Here is an 18,917-nt window from a genome sequence, read left to right as displayed (position 1 = left end):
AACAAAGTAAATAAAAATTAAATTCTTCCTTACTTGAGTCCTTCAGGTATTAATTCTCTGCTTCAAAGAAACAGTTATGCCAGTAAGTTCTAAATGTTAAAATTTTCCCATGGCTTTAAATATTCACATAAGAGTTACTAAAAATATGACATAAGTATAAACTTACAGTATTCCTGGCACTTACAGTGATAATGCTATAAAAAGAAAAGGGCAATTTAAATTTGTAACCAAACTTTCTGTGGCTCTGTTGGGCAAGGCTATGAGAAAACCATATTTGTGCACTGTTGGTGGGAAAGTAATAGGAACATTATGGAAATTTCAGAAGAAGTGAAAAAAAGAGGGACAGAAAATATATTTAAAGAAACAATGGGTAAGAATTTTCCACACCTGGGAAGAGAAAGGACATCGAATTCCATGATGTCTGAAGGACCCAGACCCCCAACAGCTGAATGAGAATAGAGGTACATGGTGACACATTATTATTAAATTCTCAAAAGTCAAACACAAAATAATTTTAAGAGAAGCAACAGAAAAGAGAACAGGTATATGTATAGGAACCCCTTGAAACTATAGGCAGAATTCTCAGAAAATTTTCAGGTCAGGAGAGAATTAGATGGCATATTCAAAATATTGAAAAAGGTAACTGTCAAACAAGAATTCTATACCTGGCAAAGCAGTCCCTCAGAAATGATGGAGGGATAAAGATTTTCTCAAACAAAACTTGAAAGAGTTCGGTACCAGCAGACCTGCCGGAAATTCTAAAGGGAATTCTTTACTTGGAAGTAAAAAAAAAAAAAAAACGAAAAAAAAAGCTAACTTCACAAAAACATAGAAAGGTAGTGTAAATCTCACCAGTAATTACAAATATAAAGTGATAGTTAGATTCTGCAATATGGTAATAGTTTGCATAATTCACTTACAACTCTAGTTTAAAAGTTAAATAAAAATAACTACAAAAATGTTATTAGTCACACAATTAAAAAACATGTATATTGCAACAGCAATGGATAGATCAGGCAGAATCAATAAGAAAACAGCAGATCTGAACTACACTATAGACCACATAGACCTATCAGATAATCAGATAATATGCAGAACATTCTAGCCAACAACAGCAGGATACACATTCTTCTCAAGCACGCAATTACCTGCGTATTTGTGGGTGGATATTACTTCTTGCTGTAATGAGGTATAATACCATCAACGTTGGTTTCCTTTTTGATGAAAGTGATTTAACTCTTCAGCATCCTGTCCATATAAAAAAAGTAGAGGGCACTAAAACTTTGTTAGAACGATGTCATTCACTTCCTTCTGGGTTAGCGCCAAAACTTATTTAGTAATTTACTATTAAAAATATGTTCAACAATCTCTCAGTTAACACCTCCATGAGAGCCTTCTTCAACTTTTACGAGAGCAAAGAACTGAAAACACTCACAGATGAGCGCCATCAGTTCTCAACACCTCCACCTGTTTTCAAGAACCTTCTGTGGAATCTCAGGTAGTTTATTCTGTCAACAACCCTTTCCAGGCGCCTTGTTAGCGCTGTGAATGGGGATAAAGTGAGGGGCTTCCTTGAAGCCACCGTGGATAGGGAGGCCCGATGGGAGTCACTGTGGGCAAGGAGACCCTCCCTGTACAGGCTCCGTGGGGACTGGGGGCAATCAGGGCGCATAGCGAGTGACCAGGCCGACCTGCGCCACCTCCACCTCACGCTCTGAGCGCCAGGCCTGCGTCAGGGCCGCCGGCTCACGTGACGTCCGGCGACTTCTCACGCTCAAGACAGGCGCATGCGCAGAGGCAGGGGCGCGGCAGAGGTGCGTAGACGGTTGGCGATAGGACGGGGCGGGGAAGGGGCTTCTTCTGGGCCTTCCTCAGGGCCTCGGGGCCACCCACCTGGAGACGACCTTTGAAAGCCGCAGCGCTGGCCGCGGGCTCTCACGCACGGCGTCCTGAGGGAGAGGTTGAGGCCCGGTGGAGAAGCAATGGCGTCGGCAGGGGAGCCTAGGGGCCTGCGGCCCGGCCTCAACTGCCCGCCCGCGGGGTTGGGCCGGCAGGGCCGGAAGGACGACTTCGGTGGGTGCGATTTGGGCCCGACCGCGGGAGGCCAACAAAGGGCGCTGCGGGTCCCCTGGGGCTCGGTTTCCTTCAGCTTCTTTCCCCTGGTCTCCGAGGGCGTCGGGCTTTCCTCATGGGCCTGGTGCGGGGGCGGGATTAGCAGGCGCCAGCGGCGTGAGGCCAGTTAGAGATGCGGCCGTGAGTATATCATTTTCTGCCAACTTGGTCTCATTCGTAGGTGAGAAAATGTCCTCCAATAATGGCTGGTTTCAGAAGAGCTCCCAGGTCCCTAGCTTTGCTCAGATGCTGAAAAAGAACCTGCCGGTTCAGCCACCCGCCCAGATGGTCACCACACCCGCAGCGCAGTCCTCGGAAAGTGACAGCCTGTCCCGCATGGCATCCAAGGTCACACCAGTGACGGGTACGACGTCTTTTTCACCTGTCTAAGCTTTTTAAGACTGAGCTGGCCAGTGAGTTCCTTTGAGCCCCCTGTTCAATGTTTCCTGGGTACATGGCCGTGTCCCTGCGGCCAGGCGCCACCTGGAACTTGGATTCGACTCCCAACATTGTAGGAAGCTTGTAGAAATCCTTCCCCTGGCTGCTAGTTATTCCTTACCCCTTGTCGGTGCAACCACATCAAGTGTGTCTTGCTATATCGAGGTGAAGCTGTTACCCCTTCGGAGAAGGGACTGGACCGATACCGGTTTGTGTTCCACAGATCCCTTAGCATTGTTAGTGTTAAGTATACAGCAGGGACAAACACCCTTTACAAATGTGACCAAATTCAAGGTGAAAGATAATATAAAATAGTCAATGGGAAACCAAAAACAAGGTTCTAGTCCCAGATCTGTGTTTTACTCCATTGTAGGCCTTAGTGACATCGCATGTAAAAATGGCTTAGTTTCTGAAGACCTTGACATGACTAAAGTTTTGTGATTCTTTAATAGCACCTAATGACATGACAGTGATAGCCCTTCTTTGCAACATAGCCTTGGTATTCCAAAAGATTTATACATTATACAAAATGACAGGTTGCGTTTGGCATTTGTGCCAAAATTGTTTAGGAGAAACTTGTATGTAATGAAAACCACACATGACTAAGTGTGTGAGGCACAGTGTCTTATTTTTTTTTTTTTTATGCATCAAATTGACGAGCGTAAACATTTATTTTTAGGTAATTTTCCAGAACCATTGCTTTCCAAAGGTCTTTCATCTATTTCAAATCCCGTCCTTCCTCCAAAAAAAATACCTAAGGAGTTTATAATGAAATACAAACGTGGAGAGATCAACCCTGTGTCAGCCTTGCACCAGTTTGCACAAATGCAGCGGGTTCAACTTGACCTTAAGGAAACAGTAACAACAGGCAAGTGAAAGCCGTGTCTGGTTATTACAGGATGGGAAAATATTTTCCTAGTAAAAGCAGAGCATATAAGTGGCACTAAATTTCTATATTCACATAATGTTGGGGTTAGATAACTACTATTTTTGGTTGGTATACTTTAGAAAATGTTATATTAATATTTCTGTAGCCTTTTGGAATCTGCAGGTAACTCACATACAAAATATAATCGTGGGATTTTAATTTTTTGTGTATGGCTGGTTGAACTGAAATCTCATCAGCCTTGTGCATTATACATAGGTGTAAATACTTGTAGAATAAATATGCTTTTTAGGGATGTTAAGTATTTGGACTATGATTATCTTATAAGCAGGATTCAGTGATATTAATGCCTAACAAAAATTCTGGCCAAATTTGGCTTCTGAAAGTCAAAGATCAGAGGTCAAAATAACACATGATTGGTACTCATCAGCAGTCTTGTCTGAGACTATTTTCTCGGTTCTCTCTAAACCGCCCCATAACCAGAAGACTCTGTTACCACATTGTGCCTGTGGGAGGTGCCAGGAATACAGATCAGAAAAATGCAGAAAGCAGCTTCTGATTTCATCACCTATGACAGAGACTAGGAAGAATTTTAGGAAAGTGGAGGATAAGAGAATAAGTGCTCTTAAGAGGCATTGACAATTTTTAAACATGTCTGTGCGAATAGGGTCTTAATGTAAAAGGGAGTTTTCCTAGGTCTTGTCACTGTAGGTTGGATTACTTCATGTGATCAATACCTCTGTGCTTAATTTCTGTGTAACTGGTTAGCTTTTCTCCATTCCCAGACTGCCCCTGGGAAATGTAAACTATTGGTCACAGTAAGAAAAAATTGACCGGGGCAAATCTTCAGTGGTCTGAGCTAAAACTACTCAACACACAACCCACTGATTGCTAATGGTGTTTATTTTATGTGCTTAGTACTAATTGAATAATCTGATTCAGTGGGTTTGGTGGAGAGATCAGAGTATCAGTATTTTTAACATACTCTACAGGACTTAGATCCATTCATACTAAAGTTTGAGAACTTCAGGTATAAACATCCAGAACGATGACATAGAGTACTTATTAATGACTTGATGAGTAATGCTCACATATAACAGTCATCCAAATCATTTGTAAATATACAAAATATCCTCAGGTTAAGTAAATTTGGTTTGGAACCCAGGTGGTCCCAAAGGAAGAAACTGAGGTCATAGATGATGGAAGGAAAGCAATTTTTCTAAATGCAATCAGGAGTTGCTTGTAACCTTGATGTACTTCTTCAAAAACAACCAGCAGTTAATGTCATATTTGAGAAGAGAAGATAATATTAAGGCTTATGTGGAGTGACTTTATACTTAGCCATCTCTAATGAGAGAGGAGACTGGAGTTACCTAAAGGCCTCCTAAAATCTGAAAATTTGAACTGGAAAATTCTTTGGCCTGTAAATTTAGGAAATGATTCCATTTCATTTTTTATCAGGCAAATAGGAAATCTAGTAAAAGTAATTGTGTAAAGGTAATCCTAGGAATTTTGGATGACAAAGACATCTTTGTTTTATGTTACGGTTTTCTTTGTTAATTCCCCTTCCTCCAACTGCCCTACGACTGTGATGGGTTGAGTTGCTTACAGTGACTCCCTGATAGGTGTCCAGGATTTCTTCAAAGGGATCCTTTCTGTTCTGGAGCTTTTAAAGAGTACGGGGGATTGGGGGGGGGGGGGGGGAGGGGGAGGGAAGAGAGGGGAAGTATCAGGGCACCCAAAGCGGGGAAGAAATTAAATTTTATTAGTATGGAAGTTTGAAAGAAGAAGGTGTTGCCAGAGGCTCCACATTTTGCCTGTAATTGTCTTTTGATAGATTTTGGATGCTTTTCATTCCCAGGCATTATTCAGGATACTGCCACTCCTTATATGGCCTACACTGTAAAGGTGGCCCTATGCTCATGCTGAGTCTGGAGCCAGCTGGGCCACTTGAACGACTCCTCAGAATTAGTTCAAGGACCCACCCAGCTTCCTTTCACCTGTATTGGCCCTACAGAAAAACTGATGGGCCGAGGTAGCTAGTTTTCCACAATTTTGTATTTGGATGTTTTCCTGTGTAACAGACATCTTTTGCAGGATTATACTGTTGAAATCGTGCAGCACTTATTCTGAGTTCTTTTTCAAGGTAACGTTTTGGGACCATATTTTGCTTTTTGTGCTGTGGTGGACGGTATCCAGTACAAGACTGGACTGGGACAAAATAAAAAGGAGTCTAGATCCAATGCAGCAAAATTAGCTCTTGATGAACTTCTACAGCTGGATGAACCTGAGCCAAGAAATTTTGAAACATCAGGTAAATACTCTTGATTATAAAGTATTAATAAAATGTATCATTTTATAAATAATCTAAAAGGAATAATCTGAAAGATTTTATGTTAATGAGGAGTTACTTCACAACTGCAAGGTCTTTGTAGTAGGATTTGAATAATTTTCTTCCATTGCTGTCTGATGGCTGATGTATTTAACCATAGTATATATTTCAGTCCCATAGGAGAAAAACATGTTGCTAAACTGTCTGATAACTTGTCAGATTGTCAGTGGGTTTGAGTACCGAAACTTATTTCTCTATGCAAATTATTGGATTCTTGTTTTATATTTAACACTGTGCATTTAATACTTAGAGGTTTTTAATGCAATTTTTGTGAAGTTTGCCTGTGTTAAATTCAGTAATGCTAGAATTACTTGAGAAAATAATGGCCTAAGGTAGCATAGCAAGAGTGTAAACTCCAGAATTAGATTGCTCAGGTTGGAATATTGACCCTGGACAGACAAGTTATTTGTACTCTAAGCCTAAGTTTTCATCATTTGAAAAGTGGGGACAATGATAGTACCTACCTCCTGTGGCTACCATCAAAGCCTTGAAGCAATGCATGTGAATAGTATATGATCAAATGGTAGTAGTTCTTATTAAATATCAATTTGAGGAATATGCTAATGTGTTATATTAGCATAGTAAGCAATTTTTGTCATGTTTCATGTTAGGTTACATTTTGGTTTACCCTTTGGTTTAATGTCATGTTTTCTTGTTTTTCCTGGATTTTCTAACTTTGGAACCAAATTGTAAAGCCATTGCAAAGAATGGAACTAAAAATTTGAAAACTTTGAATGTAGTATTCCCTTAGAAAACACTCTAGTAAAATAGCATTAAAATACTAAGTGAGGTGCTCTCCCTTTGGGGAGTACGCCTGCACTTTTCCAGGCCCTTATCTCCACCTACCCCCACGTTACCTTTACCCTTCTCTCTCCTAAACTCCAAGCACCCTTCTTTTGCTAATGTAACTTGTTTCCTGAGCCCATTTCTAAACTTTCTCTTATAGTTTGAAAAAAAAAAAAAAAAAAAAACTAAGTGAAATAAGCCAGTCAGAGAAAGACAAGTACCATATGATTTTACTCATACATGGAATCTAATGAACAAAATGAACTAATTAGCAAGATAGAGACAAATTCATAGATAGAGAACGGCTGACAGCTCTGGTGGAGAAATTGGCTGAAGTGAAGGGATTGAGCAAAAATATAATTTTTACTTACTAAATTTTTAATAGGATATTAATTTTAAATGTTTTACATAGTATTACTATAAATAGAAAATTGTTCTTAAGCATCTATAACAGGGTTTCATTTTAACCTGTGCCTTGCCAGCACAGCCAAGGGTGAACCTGAGGAGGGGCAGTGAAGGATTAAAGAAGACAAAGAGAATACAGCTGGGGCTCAGCGGATCTCCCATGCCTGGATGAGGACACAGAAAGATCCAGCCTGCAAGCTGAGGCTTTATTTTATAGTAAACAAGGAAGTGGTCAACATAATTACAATGCTCTTGTGAGTTTCACTTGTTTTGGCAGCACTTGCTGCACCTCCCACAGCCCATTAGCTACCTAGGAAGGAACTAGGGGGTGGTGGCTATAAGGTTAAGCTTACTTATGCTAAGAGGGCTCTGCCCTCCAAGCTGGGACTTGTTTTTGGCCCTGCCACAGGTCAATCCGAGGTACTTGTCTTTCTCTGACTGGCTCTATAGCCGTTCCTTACATCTCCTTTTTTTGTTTTTAAGCTACTATAATAAAAGTAAAACTTAAACATCAAGACCAAAGCTCTGGCTATTAAAACAATAACAAAACAATGCTAATGCAAAAAAACAAACTACAGACATGTTAACATTTTCAGCTACAAAATGAAAGTTTCTTTTGCTGCTGGTGTGTATTTACTCAGAGTCCTCAGACTTGGCTGCGCAAGACTTTACAGAAGACTGGCAGCTAACCAATGCTAGCAGAGCCAGAAACATGGTTGAGGGAGTTGCTTCCACTTCTTGCTTTTCTACCATCTGCTGGGCTTCAGTCGTTAACTTCTTCAGCTGACCCCATGTTGGCACCTCGGCCCCTTGTATAGCCTTCGTTTTCTTCTTCTTCATTGCTGTCATCGGGGCAACTCTCAGTGTTTTGAACGAAGGGACAAGGAGCTTCTCTGGGTCCATTGTGGTGATGCACGTAATGCTCTGGCACCCAAATTGGCTGTGCTGGTCCTTCTGAAAAGAGACAAAACACAACCTCTTCCCCACATCATTACTGGATCTGGTAAAACTCTTGTCTGGTTTGTGCATCTTTCCACCGGGCTAACTCAGCAGAGGCTATTTGCACTGGAGGTCTGATGCCTTTTGGCCACGGTATAACTCTGCATCATAGTTCAAAAAATTTAACACATAACATCCTTCTCCCCCTTTTTGTTTTTGTAATTGCTTTTTAAGAGTAGGATTAGCTCTTTCCACTATTGCCTGACCTTGAATTTGTGCTATTTTTGTTTCTGGTAAGACCTGATTTATAGTATTAATTGTTTGTGCCATTACTTTAATTTCTCCAGTATAGTGCTTATCTATCATCCCAGGGAGAACTTGAAACGCTTTCAATGTTAAACTGCTTCTCCCTAAAATTAGTCCCATCAAGCCCGCGAGAAGGGAACCATACACTCCCGTGGCACATATCGGGACAGCGTCCAATCCTGTGCTTACATGTTAACATTTTTAAAAGGTTTCGAACAGTTGGCTTTGGGATTGAGTGGGCTAGAAAGGCTGCAGTCGGGTCAAGGATAAGGCCCCTACTGTTTGGAGTTTCCTTGCCTAGGGGGAATTGGTTATCATCAACATCAGTCTTGGAGTGGCATTCACTTACCCAATGCTTTCCTCTCCAGCATCTTCGACATAGTTCAGGCTGCTTGTTTCCACTCCCTGTAGCTTTTTTACTTCAATTTATAACATTACAGTCTTCAGTAGCAAAATGCCCTAGTTTACCACAGTTAAAACATCCCCCTTTCTTTTTCTACTGACGATCGAACAACATCTCTTAATGCGGCAGCTAATACTACTCCTTGAACATAAGGCTGGTCCAGTGTCAGCACAAACACGGATAAAATACTTCCATAATAAGTAATCTCCAGGTGAGAGACAAGCCTTTGTGACAGTATTAAGCCTCTGGTAACCTTCCACTATCTGTTTTAGTTCCCCTGCCACGTTCATCCATTCCCTTTCGGGAGTGGGCTCTAGGCAGGCCCGAATCAGGCACCACAGACTGAAAGTAGAGATAAGAATTTTCCCTGAGCCCTAACTGGTTTGGCTTAGTGGATAGAGCATTGGTCTGCAGACTGAAGGGTCCCAGGTTCGATTCCGGTCAAGGGCATGTACCTTGGTTGCGGGCACATTCTCAGTAGGGGGTGTGCAGGAGGCAGCTGATTGATGTTTCTCATCAATATTTCTAACTCTATCCCTCTCCCTTCCTCTCTGTAAAAAATCAATAAAATATATATTTTTAAAAAGAATTTTCCTTGGACCTTCAACTATATAATGATCTCTAAGTTGTTTTCCTACCTTCTCCCATGTCTCTACATTTACCTTCCTTCCTCAGGAAACCATGGGCAAGTTTCATTTACAAAATCCAACAAATTGAGAAGCTGTTGATACCTCACAGAACAGCCCTGTGCTTGGAGCATAGCCTTACATATAAGTTATTTTCCTGCAATCCTGAATTTCCCATGTTTTACACCTAGCTATTACTAAACTGCGCTCCTTACCTTACTTTTTGCTTTCTGCACGTGCTTTACTAGAGCGTCCTATCACCTTGCAATTGTAGTTCCCCTGTACTCAGGCCCCACGTTGTGTGCCACATGTGCCATGCTAGCACAGCCAAGGGTGAACCTGAGGAGGGGCGGTGAAGGTTTAAAGAAGACAGACAAAGAGAATACAGCTGGGGCTCAGCGGATCTCCCATGCCTGGATGAGGACACAGAAAGATCCAGCCTGCAAGCTGAGGCTTTATTTTATAGTCCAAGAAAAACAAGGAAGTGGTCAATATAGTTACAATGTTCTTGTGAGTTTCACTTGTTTTGGCAGCAATTGCTGTATCTCCCACAGCCCATTATCTACCTAGGAAGGAACTAGGGAGGGCTATAAGGTTAAGCTTACTTATGCTAAGAGGGCTCTGCCCTCCAAGCTGTGGCCCTGCCATAGGTCAATCCGAGGCTTGACCCTATAGCCGCTCCAAAATAATCTCTTTTCAGAATGTCACATATGTTACAAAACAAGCTCTATCCTATGTAGTAATAGAGGAATATGCAAATTAGCAGGGACGCTGTACATCACGACCAAACAGCAGGGACCTGAAGCTGCATGGTGCCTGGCCTGGGTGAGGGACCTCAGGCCGTGACCCCTGCCCCGCGAGGCTTGACAGTGGACTTCAGCCACACCTCCCCGACTGGCAGGGCTTGGTGGGGGAACTCAGGCTGCGCTCCCCGCCCCCCCCCCGCCCCCCCGCACCTGGTCAGGCTTGATGGGAACTCAGGCCGTGCCCTGTGCCCAGCGGGGCTTGATGGGAGACCTCAGGCTGTGCCCTCCCCACTGGGCAGGGCTTGATGGGGACCTCAGGCCATGCCCCCAGCCTGATGAGCCTTGATGGGGACTTCAGGCTGTGCTGCCCCTGTGCCAGGCCGGGGGACCTCAGGTCTCGCTGTCCTCTACCCCAGCACTGGGCCGGGGGACCTGAGGCTGCGCCCCCTGCCCGGCGGGGCTTGATGGGGGACCTGAGACTGCACCCCCACCTGGCGCCAGGCCGGGGGACCTGAGACTGCACCTTGTGCCCGGAGGGGCTTGATGAGAGTGGGGCCGGCCGGGTCTGGGTCTCACCTAATTGGGGTGGGACTAGCCAGGTCTGGGTCTCCTGCATTTTTGAAACATGTGGGTGGTGGACGAGGACTTGATTCTAGGTCCTGCGGCATGCCCCAAACTCTGACAGGAGGGAGATTTTCATATATATCTTACTAATTTTTCATCTCTGACACTTCTATTATAGAGAAAGGGCAAATGGCAATATTAAAACAATTCTTCTAATTCCCTTTTAATGTGCACAAATTTCGTGCACCGGGCCACTAGTAGTAGCATAAGATTAGGAAACCCAGAACTGTGTTTGAGACTTGGCTAATGGGTATTTGGTCTAGAGTTGGCAGAAATATAGAGAAGAAAGTAATCATTCTTGGATTGCTGTTGTATTACAGAATAGTAAGGTACCTGCTCTGTGGAACACTGAATTTTATGTTTCCTTATATGTTTGTTTACTTACAGGTCCTCCTCCTATCCCTGCAGAACCTGCTGCTTCACCTGAACCAGCATATGTTTCAAAGGTGCATTATGGTAGGAAGTCCTTTATGGTGTTCCTTTTTAGCAGAGTAATGCAATTAAAAATGACAACATATAATTAAAATATGCATAAATGTGAAAATATGTATCAGTATTTTATCATTCAAACCTAGTGTACTTCCACAAAGAGGAAAATTTCATATGCTGCTAAAAATTAGAGAAATGGGGAAGGAGAAGAAAGATAGAAGAAATGCCTTTTTCCTAGAAGGAGATAGTTCATCAGTTTTATGTAACTACTTTTTTGAGAATTCTTTGCTTTGGTGGGCTTATCTTATATAACAAAGAGATAATATACAAATTGACCATCACTCCAACACACAAGATGGCCACCCCCAAGTGGACATAAGATGGCCGGCAGGGAGGGCAGTTGGGAGCAATCAGGCCTGCAGGGAGGGCAGTTAGGGGCGACCAGGTCGGCAGGGGTGGGCAGTTGGGAGGGACAAGGCCTGCAGGAAAGGGCAGTTGGGAGGGACCAGGCCTGCAAGGGAGGGTAGTAGGGGGCGATCAGGCTTGCAGGGGAGGGCAGTTGAGGGGACCAGGCCTGCAGGGGGGGGGCAGTTGGGGGCAACCAGGACTGCAGGGGAGGGCAGTTTGGGGGACCAGATCCACAAGGGAGGGCAGCTGGGGGGGGACCAGGCCTGCAGGGGGGGGCAGTTGGGGGAAACCAGGCCTGCAGGGGAGGGCAGTTTGGGGGACCAGACCCACAAGGGAGGACAGTTGGGGGGGACCAGGCCTGCAGGGGAGGGCAGTTGGGGGCAATCAGGCCTGCAGGGGAGGGCAGTTGGGCGCGACCAGGCTGGCAGGGAGGGCAGTTAGGGGCAACCAGGCTGGCAAGGGAGGGCAGTTAGGGGTGACCGGGCCGGCAGTGGAGAGGGCAGTTGGGGACAATCAGGCCTGCGGGGGAGGGCAATTATGGGTGACCAGGCTGGCTGGGGAGGGCAGTTTGGAACAGTCAGGCCGGCAGGGGAGCAGTTAGGCGTCAATCAGGCTGGCAGGGGAGTGGTTAGGGGTGATCAGGCTGGCAGGCAGAAGCGGTTAGGGGCAATCAGGCAGGTGAGTGGTTGGGAGCCAGCAGTCCTGGATTGTGAGAGGGATGTCCCACTGCCCGTTTAGGCCAGATCCCACTAGGATCGGGCCTAAACAGGCAGTGGGACATCCCTCAAGGGGTCCCATATTGGAGAGGGTGCAGGCTGGGCTGAGCGACACAACAGAAGGGAGCATTAACAATATTAACAACAACAAAAAATTCAAGTTTTAAAAATATAAACAAAAACATGTAAATGACCTAACTGAAATGAGTTGTATCCAGTTAGCAGAATATTAGCTGAGAATGCAAACATCACACTTTTATTATGTGTACCTATATATATACTGTATAGGCACACATAATAAAAGTGTGTGTGTGTGTATATATATATATATATGCATACACACACATATATTTAATTCTCATCTGAGGGCATGCTTTTATTGATTATTTTAGAGAGAGAGAGAGAGAGAGAGAAAGGGAGAGTGAGAGGGAGAGAGAGGAACATCAATGTGAGAATAAAACATCTATTAATTGCTTTTCACACTTGCCCTGACAAGGGATCGAACCCACAATCATGACATAAACTTTCTTACATATCTTTATAAATTATTAACTTCTTCAGTTGTGTGAGATTATAATAGGATAATAGAGGTCTCTGGGAGAAAGTACGATGTTGTTTAAATTCATACTGCATTTGATTTGTTTTTCTAGAAAGGAGACACATGCAATATGCAAAGATTTCTCATATTGTTAAAGAAACATTTAATCAACTAATTTCTAGTCATTCAGAATATGTGAAATGTAGCAATTCATTGGCTGCCTTTGTAATCGAAAGAGGTAAGTCCAAATATTTGGGATGTGTTGGTGTGTAGCAAAACTATTAATGATCTGAACTATACTATTGTAATTTTTAATTATCTTTGCTCCTATTGACAATGGTGTTTATTGATTTGAAGTGTCCTTTTCTAGTAGGTGTGGGTCATTAACACAAAGGTTCTTAAAGGTAGACAAAGTATACTGACCAGTAACTAATGGACAACTACAGAATGGTTAAATGCCTAACATTTTGAATGATAATTCCACAATTTAATAATCTGAAATCTAACTCCCATTATAGCAAACATTGAGAAGGGCTCTATAAAAATCAGCATACTTGCTTCATTATCAAGTAAGAAAAGATTAAAATATAAAAAACTATGAACCCTCTGGTTTTTCTTGTGGATATTATGTGTGATTCCAACTACATTTTATATTTTATTTACTCTAATGCTATAAATTGATCATTAATTAAAAGTGTTTGAATTCTATATTCATCTCTGAATAAGATATTAAAGATGATATAAAACAATTTGAGATTTGGTTTCTATTAAGTCCAAGATAATAAAAATTAAAAATGTTTTTTGTAATCCAAAAATGCATGAGAATTCATGGATAGGAAAGACCTGATTGGGTTAAAATTTTGGAGAACAGGGGAGACTTAAGCTGGATCTTTAGAGGTTAATAAGGTTTGGATAAATAGAAGAAAGGGAGACATTTTTAGAGAGAGAAAAAGAGACTGACACACACACAGACAGGAGGGAAGAGAGCAGCAGTGAAACACTGTGCATGGGACAGTGACAGAGAACTTCGTTGCAAGTGCAGAAGAGTATGTATGAGGCATATTACAAAATAGTTAAGTTGATAAGATGTTACCAGATTATGGAGTGGCTAAAAGTTGGATTTAATGAGGTTGAAAGTAAACTGGAAGATTTTTGAACAGGGATTGATAATGTATCCCAGTTGTTGAGAACATTAGTGTCAAACTCAGTTTTGCTACTTCAGTGACTTTGGGCAAGTTACATACTTAACATCTCTCTGCTTCAATTTCTTCTCATTTCTTAAAAATAGAAATCATAACTTTTACTTCACTGAGTTGTTAGTGTTAGATATGATAATGTAAATAAAATATTTAGCCCAATACTTAGTGTTTAGTAAAAGTCTAATAAATTACATTTGTGATGATTAAGATAATTGATATTTAAGCAATAATAGTCAACACAGTTCTTAAAAAACATTACAAGGATAGAATCTGAATTAGGGAATCACAGTTAAGATGATTGCAATGGTGTACCTACATTAGAGTTGAGATAGACATGAACATGAAGAGAGAAGATATTTAAAAAACATTATTTGAAGTTTACATGGGAGAATGGTGTTTTCATATACACAGGGAAGCTGATGTGAAGTTGTGGGGAGAAGAGAGTGGGAGAGAAGAGTAATCTGGTTTTAGAATAACTCACACAATCAATACATACTTGAATATATTCTTAGAAACCTCAAATGGGTGTTCCTCACTTCCCAGCCAGCCCATCTGCAGCCGACTTGGTCACACATTCCCTGTGATGGCAATCTCATACTTTTCCTGTGTTCTCAAATATCCCACAATCTTCCATTCTTGCTGTCACCTAATGGCCTTGCCTCATGGTTTTTAATTGGGTCTATAAGAAGCTATCAAATCCAGAGTTTCTTCTGTCCTCTGCCACCGTATCTGTGTACTTTCCCGCTCTTGTATCCACCTTTTCTCTACTGTTGGAGTGCAGGAGGGATCTCTTCTCCTAAAGACTAATCCCTCCCCTTAAATTCTGTTTCCATTCTCCTCCCATCTTGATGAATGCCATTTTAAGGTATCCCCTCTTTTTCCTGCATCCTCAAGCTTTAGTATCTGCATGAAACATTTCAGGTCAAATTACAGAGCTGAGAAAAAAGCTGAATTCTTGGCCACACTATTGCCCTTTATTAAGTCAGAAGTTACATAACCATCCCAGAACTTCCCTTTTTACCACTTCCCACACCTTACTAGATGGAGCAGCTGCACTATCCACTCCTACCCCTCCTCTAGCATTCTCCATCTCAGTAAATGGCATTCACACAGTTGCTGAGCCAGACTAAAAATCGAAATAATCCATTCTTTATCCCCTTCCCTAACACCCTAGAATTGATCTCTAAGTCGTTTTGATTATATCCCCAAACTATACCTCAGATCTGATAATTCTTTCCCATTTAACCCCCATCATTTGAGACTCAAGTTGTTACCTCTTACCTGGATTACTATAACAGGCCTCCCTAATTTAGTTTCTTGGAACCTAAGTTAGTTTCTTGGCATCCCCACACAGAGGATGTGAACCACTATGGTGTTTGCTGCCTTAAGTAGCTTTGCCATAGCTTTTTGGTGAAACCCACAAACTCCTTAACATGGTTTTTGATGCCTTTTTCTCTAACATTATCATATGCTATGACCTTCACTGCCCTCTACCAAAGCAGCCATACTGTCTCTCTTAGCCCAGGGTCTACATGAGCTACTTTTTGCCTAAATAACTCTTTACTACACCCCCATGCTGCTTAGTCCTCATCCTGAAACTTACATTTCCTTTTCAGAGGGAGGGATTCTGCAGCTGGTCTGCAAGAGATGATATTTCCCTCTTATTCTTTACATCAGTCCCATGCTTGTTTCCTCCAAGGCCATTGTCACAATTTGTGCTTTATTTATTCTTTTTTCTGTCTCCTATTAGAAGTTTCATGAGGGTGTCTGGCTGAGCTTTTTATTCCCAGCATCTACTTCAGTACTTGTTAGTACTGGTTAGGACCTCAACAAATTTTTTTAATTTAATGGAAGTCCTTTAGGTAGTTGCAAATGGGAAACTGAACTTTGTTTGAAAGACTAAGAGGAGAGATTTTCTGAAAGTATCAATGCTGAAGTGAAAGACAGAATGAGCAGGATATTCAGAGGAGAATATTTAGAGAAAGAGAACAATGAACTAGTGACCAGGCTATATAGAAAGACCCCATGGTTAGGTGTGAAAGGAAAAAATAAGTCTTTTCTGAGCATAGTGTCAGGAGAATCTCAAAAAGGATGCAGCAAAAGTAAATGGAACAAAACTACTGGAAAGAGCATAGGTGCTTGTTTCTTGAGCATAGGTGCTTGTTTCTTAAAAAAACACACACACAAAAGAAAAACAAACATTTCAGTAGCACAAAGAAATAAACTAGAAATTGGTTTGTAAAGAGTTTGAGTAGATTTAAAAAAAAATGTTAGAGGCACTATCTATAATTTGCTTAATACAGTAATAGAAGGGCAAATGAAGTCTCTTAGCAAGCCCAATAAATCTAGATGAAGAAGAATAGGTGCATATTGGAAAACCAAGGATATCTGGTGATTCTGGTGCTCTTGGTAAAAATTGAGATGAAAAATCATAATATAAAATATGCTGTTTTAATTAAGCTATTGAAGTATTGTTAAATTTTTGCTTATTAGAAGACTCTCAAACTTGTATTTGAAATTGTAGAATTATTTTTCCATTTTTTCAGTCAGTATATTTTACTAACTTTAAAATGGTAGGCTAAATTTTGAACCTAGGAAGAGGAAGGTCAGAATAACCTGCTAATGTACCTGCTCCCCTCTAGCTGGACGGTACGAAGTTGTGGCTCTCGGCACAGGCGAGTATAACTACAGCCAGTGCATTAAGCCAGATGGAAGAGTGTTGCATGACACGCATGCTGTTGTTACGGCAAGAAGGTCTCTCCTTAGGTAGGTAACAGACACGGTAAATGACGTAAAATATTAATGCTTTCAATCCATGTAAATATGTCTTTATTTACAAATGGAATTTGACTGGTATCTGAGCCAAGGATGTGACAGTCTCTTATTTATCCAATGATCTGATTATTTCCATGTCACTTTTGGAAATCTTGTAATAGAAACTGTGATGTAGCTTTATTATCAAGAACTTGTGTGATTCCAGTACTAAGAGTCCTACAACCTTTTTAAGGATAAAAATATCATCTTTATTAGCAATGAAAGTAATTGGAGAATATAGCTTTAGATCTAGACCAAGTAGGGTTGGCAGTATTTCACCCCTGAATTAGCCATACTTATCCAAAGTAGCACCAGAAATGGATAGGTTTCCATTCATGGGGGCTGTGCAAATTTACCATGTAACAGAGTGTACATAAGGGCATCTTTAGACGGGCAGATCTCGAAGAGAAAGAGAGAAAGGGGATGAGAGGAGCATGCCTAGTTTCTTTCTCCAAACTCATCAGTCACTCCATTCCTTACAAGAGAGGCAGGAGGGAGAAGCCAGGTATGTTACTAATTGGAAATCTCTTATGAAACAGAAGAAGTGGAAAGTAAGTGTTACTCCCGCAGTATCCACCAACTTTTGGTTCTCTTATCCCATTAAACTTATTTTACATAAAACATTTTAATGGAAATTTTCACATACTCATAAGTGAGATAGGATAATGAATTGCTAGAGTGTTTTTGTTGTTAATCCTCACTGGAGAATATTTTTCCATTGATTTTTAGAGAGAATGGAAGGGAAGGGGAGATAGAGAGAGAGAGAAACATCAATGTGAGAGAGTCACATGGATTGGTTGCCTCCTGAAAGAACCCCAACCAGGGACAGGGATTGAGCCTACAATCGAGGTACCTGCCCTTGATCAGAATTGAACTCAGGACCCTTCAGTCCAAGGGCTGACATTCTATCCACTGAGCAAGACCAGCTAGGAGTGGAGTGTTTTCTTTTTTTTTTTTTTAAACAAATTTAACTATATGACTTTATCTGAAACACGTATGTATCTCTGATTATAAAGAAGGAATCTGTCCTATATAATAAAATCCTAATATGCAAATTGACCAAACGGCAGAACGATTGGTAGAATGACCGGTCACTATGACGTGCACTGAACACCAGGGGGCAAATGCTCAATGCAGGAACTGCCCCTAGCCCACAGGCCCCAGGCCAGCCAGGGCAGGTGCCAGCAGGGGCCCCCAGATCGCCCCACCAGTTGCCCCACAGATTGGCCCTGGACAGGCCTTGGGACCCTACCCATGCACGAATTTCGTGCATCGGGCTTCTAGTAATCTTAAAAAGAAAGTTTGGGGGGACTCCATTAAAGCAATGCAACTCATTGTCCTCCCATCCCCTTAGTGCTATTTGTATTATTTGACCTCTTTAAAGATGCCTCTTCTGGATTCATTTCTTTCCATGGTTGGCATTGTTATGTACTGATGCTTAGTTTTTCTATCATTTACATATTCTTGATAATAGGATTAAAATCATTTTAATAAGCAGAATAATGTTTGCCCCTGATTTGATTAGTAGTATCTTTTAGAAGATTTGCTTCACTTCTTAATACAACTATGGTCTTCATTGTATTAATTAGTTGTAAAAACACCACTATGTTTTTGTGTTTTTATCTTCAAAATCTGAGAAAGGAAGGAGGAATTGATAGGAAAATGAGTCTTTTGCAGGATATGATAGCTGAGGACTCAAATGTGAGAGTAGAATGGTAGTCAAGGAAGAATTGTACTTTAAGGCAGGTCATGGGGCAAACTTGGCTCCAGTTGAGGACTTCTCAAGGGACTGATTCTTCATTAAATAAGGCTAAGATTATTTTAGGAGTTCTTATCAATTTACATGTGCAGTGCTTATGACACATAGGAATATGATGCTCATTAAGATAATTTCTTTTAAATTGTATAACTTGATAAAGTTATTACTCATTTTTTTTTAGGTACTTTTATAGACAACTTTTACTCTTCTACAGCAAAAATCCTGCTATGATGGAAAAATCAATTTTTTGTACAGAACCAGCTTCGAATTTACTCACTGTCAAACAGAATATCAATGTTTACCTCTATATGAACCAATTGCCTAAAGGGTCAGCCCAGATTAAGTCACAGTTGTAAGTATTACAGAAGTTGTTTTTAAAAGCAATTGGGAT

At 41.4% G+C, this 18,917-nt stretch overlaps 1 protein-coding gene across 1 annotated transcript in view; it reads left to right on the top strand.

Annotated features, from left to right (window-relative positions):
- Positions 1-1,856: 1,856 nt before the first annotated feature.
- Positions 1,857-18,917, top strand: part of ADAD1 (adenosine deaminase domain containing 1) — a 35,294-nt gene continuing 18,233 nt past the window's right edge. Inside the window, exons 1-8 of the mRNA XM_008143262.3 lie at positions 1,857-2,073; positions 2,294-2,476; positions 3,230-3,418; positions 5,583-5,750; positions 11,051-11,119; positions 12,867-12,992; positions 16,596-16,719; positions 18,708-18,878. Coding sequence (XP_008141484.2) covers positions 1,983-2,073; positions 2,294-2,476; positions 3,230-3,418; positions 5,583-5,750; positions 11,051-11,119; positions 12,867-12,992; positions 16,596-16,719; positions 18,708-18,878 — 1,121 coding nt within the window. The 5' untranslated portion in view covers positions 1,857-1,982. The remainder of the gene's footprint in view (positions 2,074-2,293; positions 2,477-3,229; positions 3,419-5,582; positions 5,751-11,050; positions 11,120-12,866; positions 12,993-16,595; positions 16,720-18,707; positions 18,879-18,917) is intronic.

This window comes from Eptesicus fuscus, chromosome 6 (genome assembly GCF_027574615.1).
Source record: "Eptesicus fuscus isolate TK198812 chromosome 6, DD_ASM_mEF_20220401, whole genome shotgun sequence".
In the NCBI taxonomy this organism is placed as follows: Eukaryota; Metazoa; Chordata; class Mammalia; order Chiroptera; family Vespertilionidae; genus Eptesicus; species Eptesicus fuscus.
Note: the sequence above shows the minus strand (reverse complement) of the source record. Positions and strands in the feature narration are given on the sequence as shown.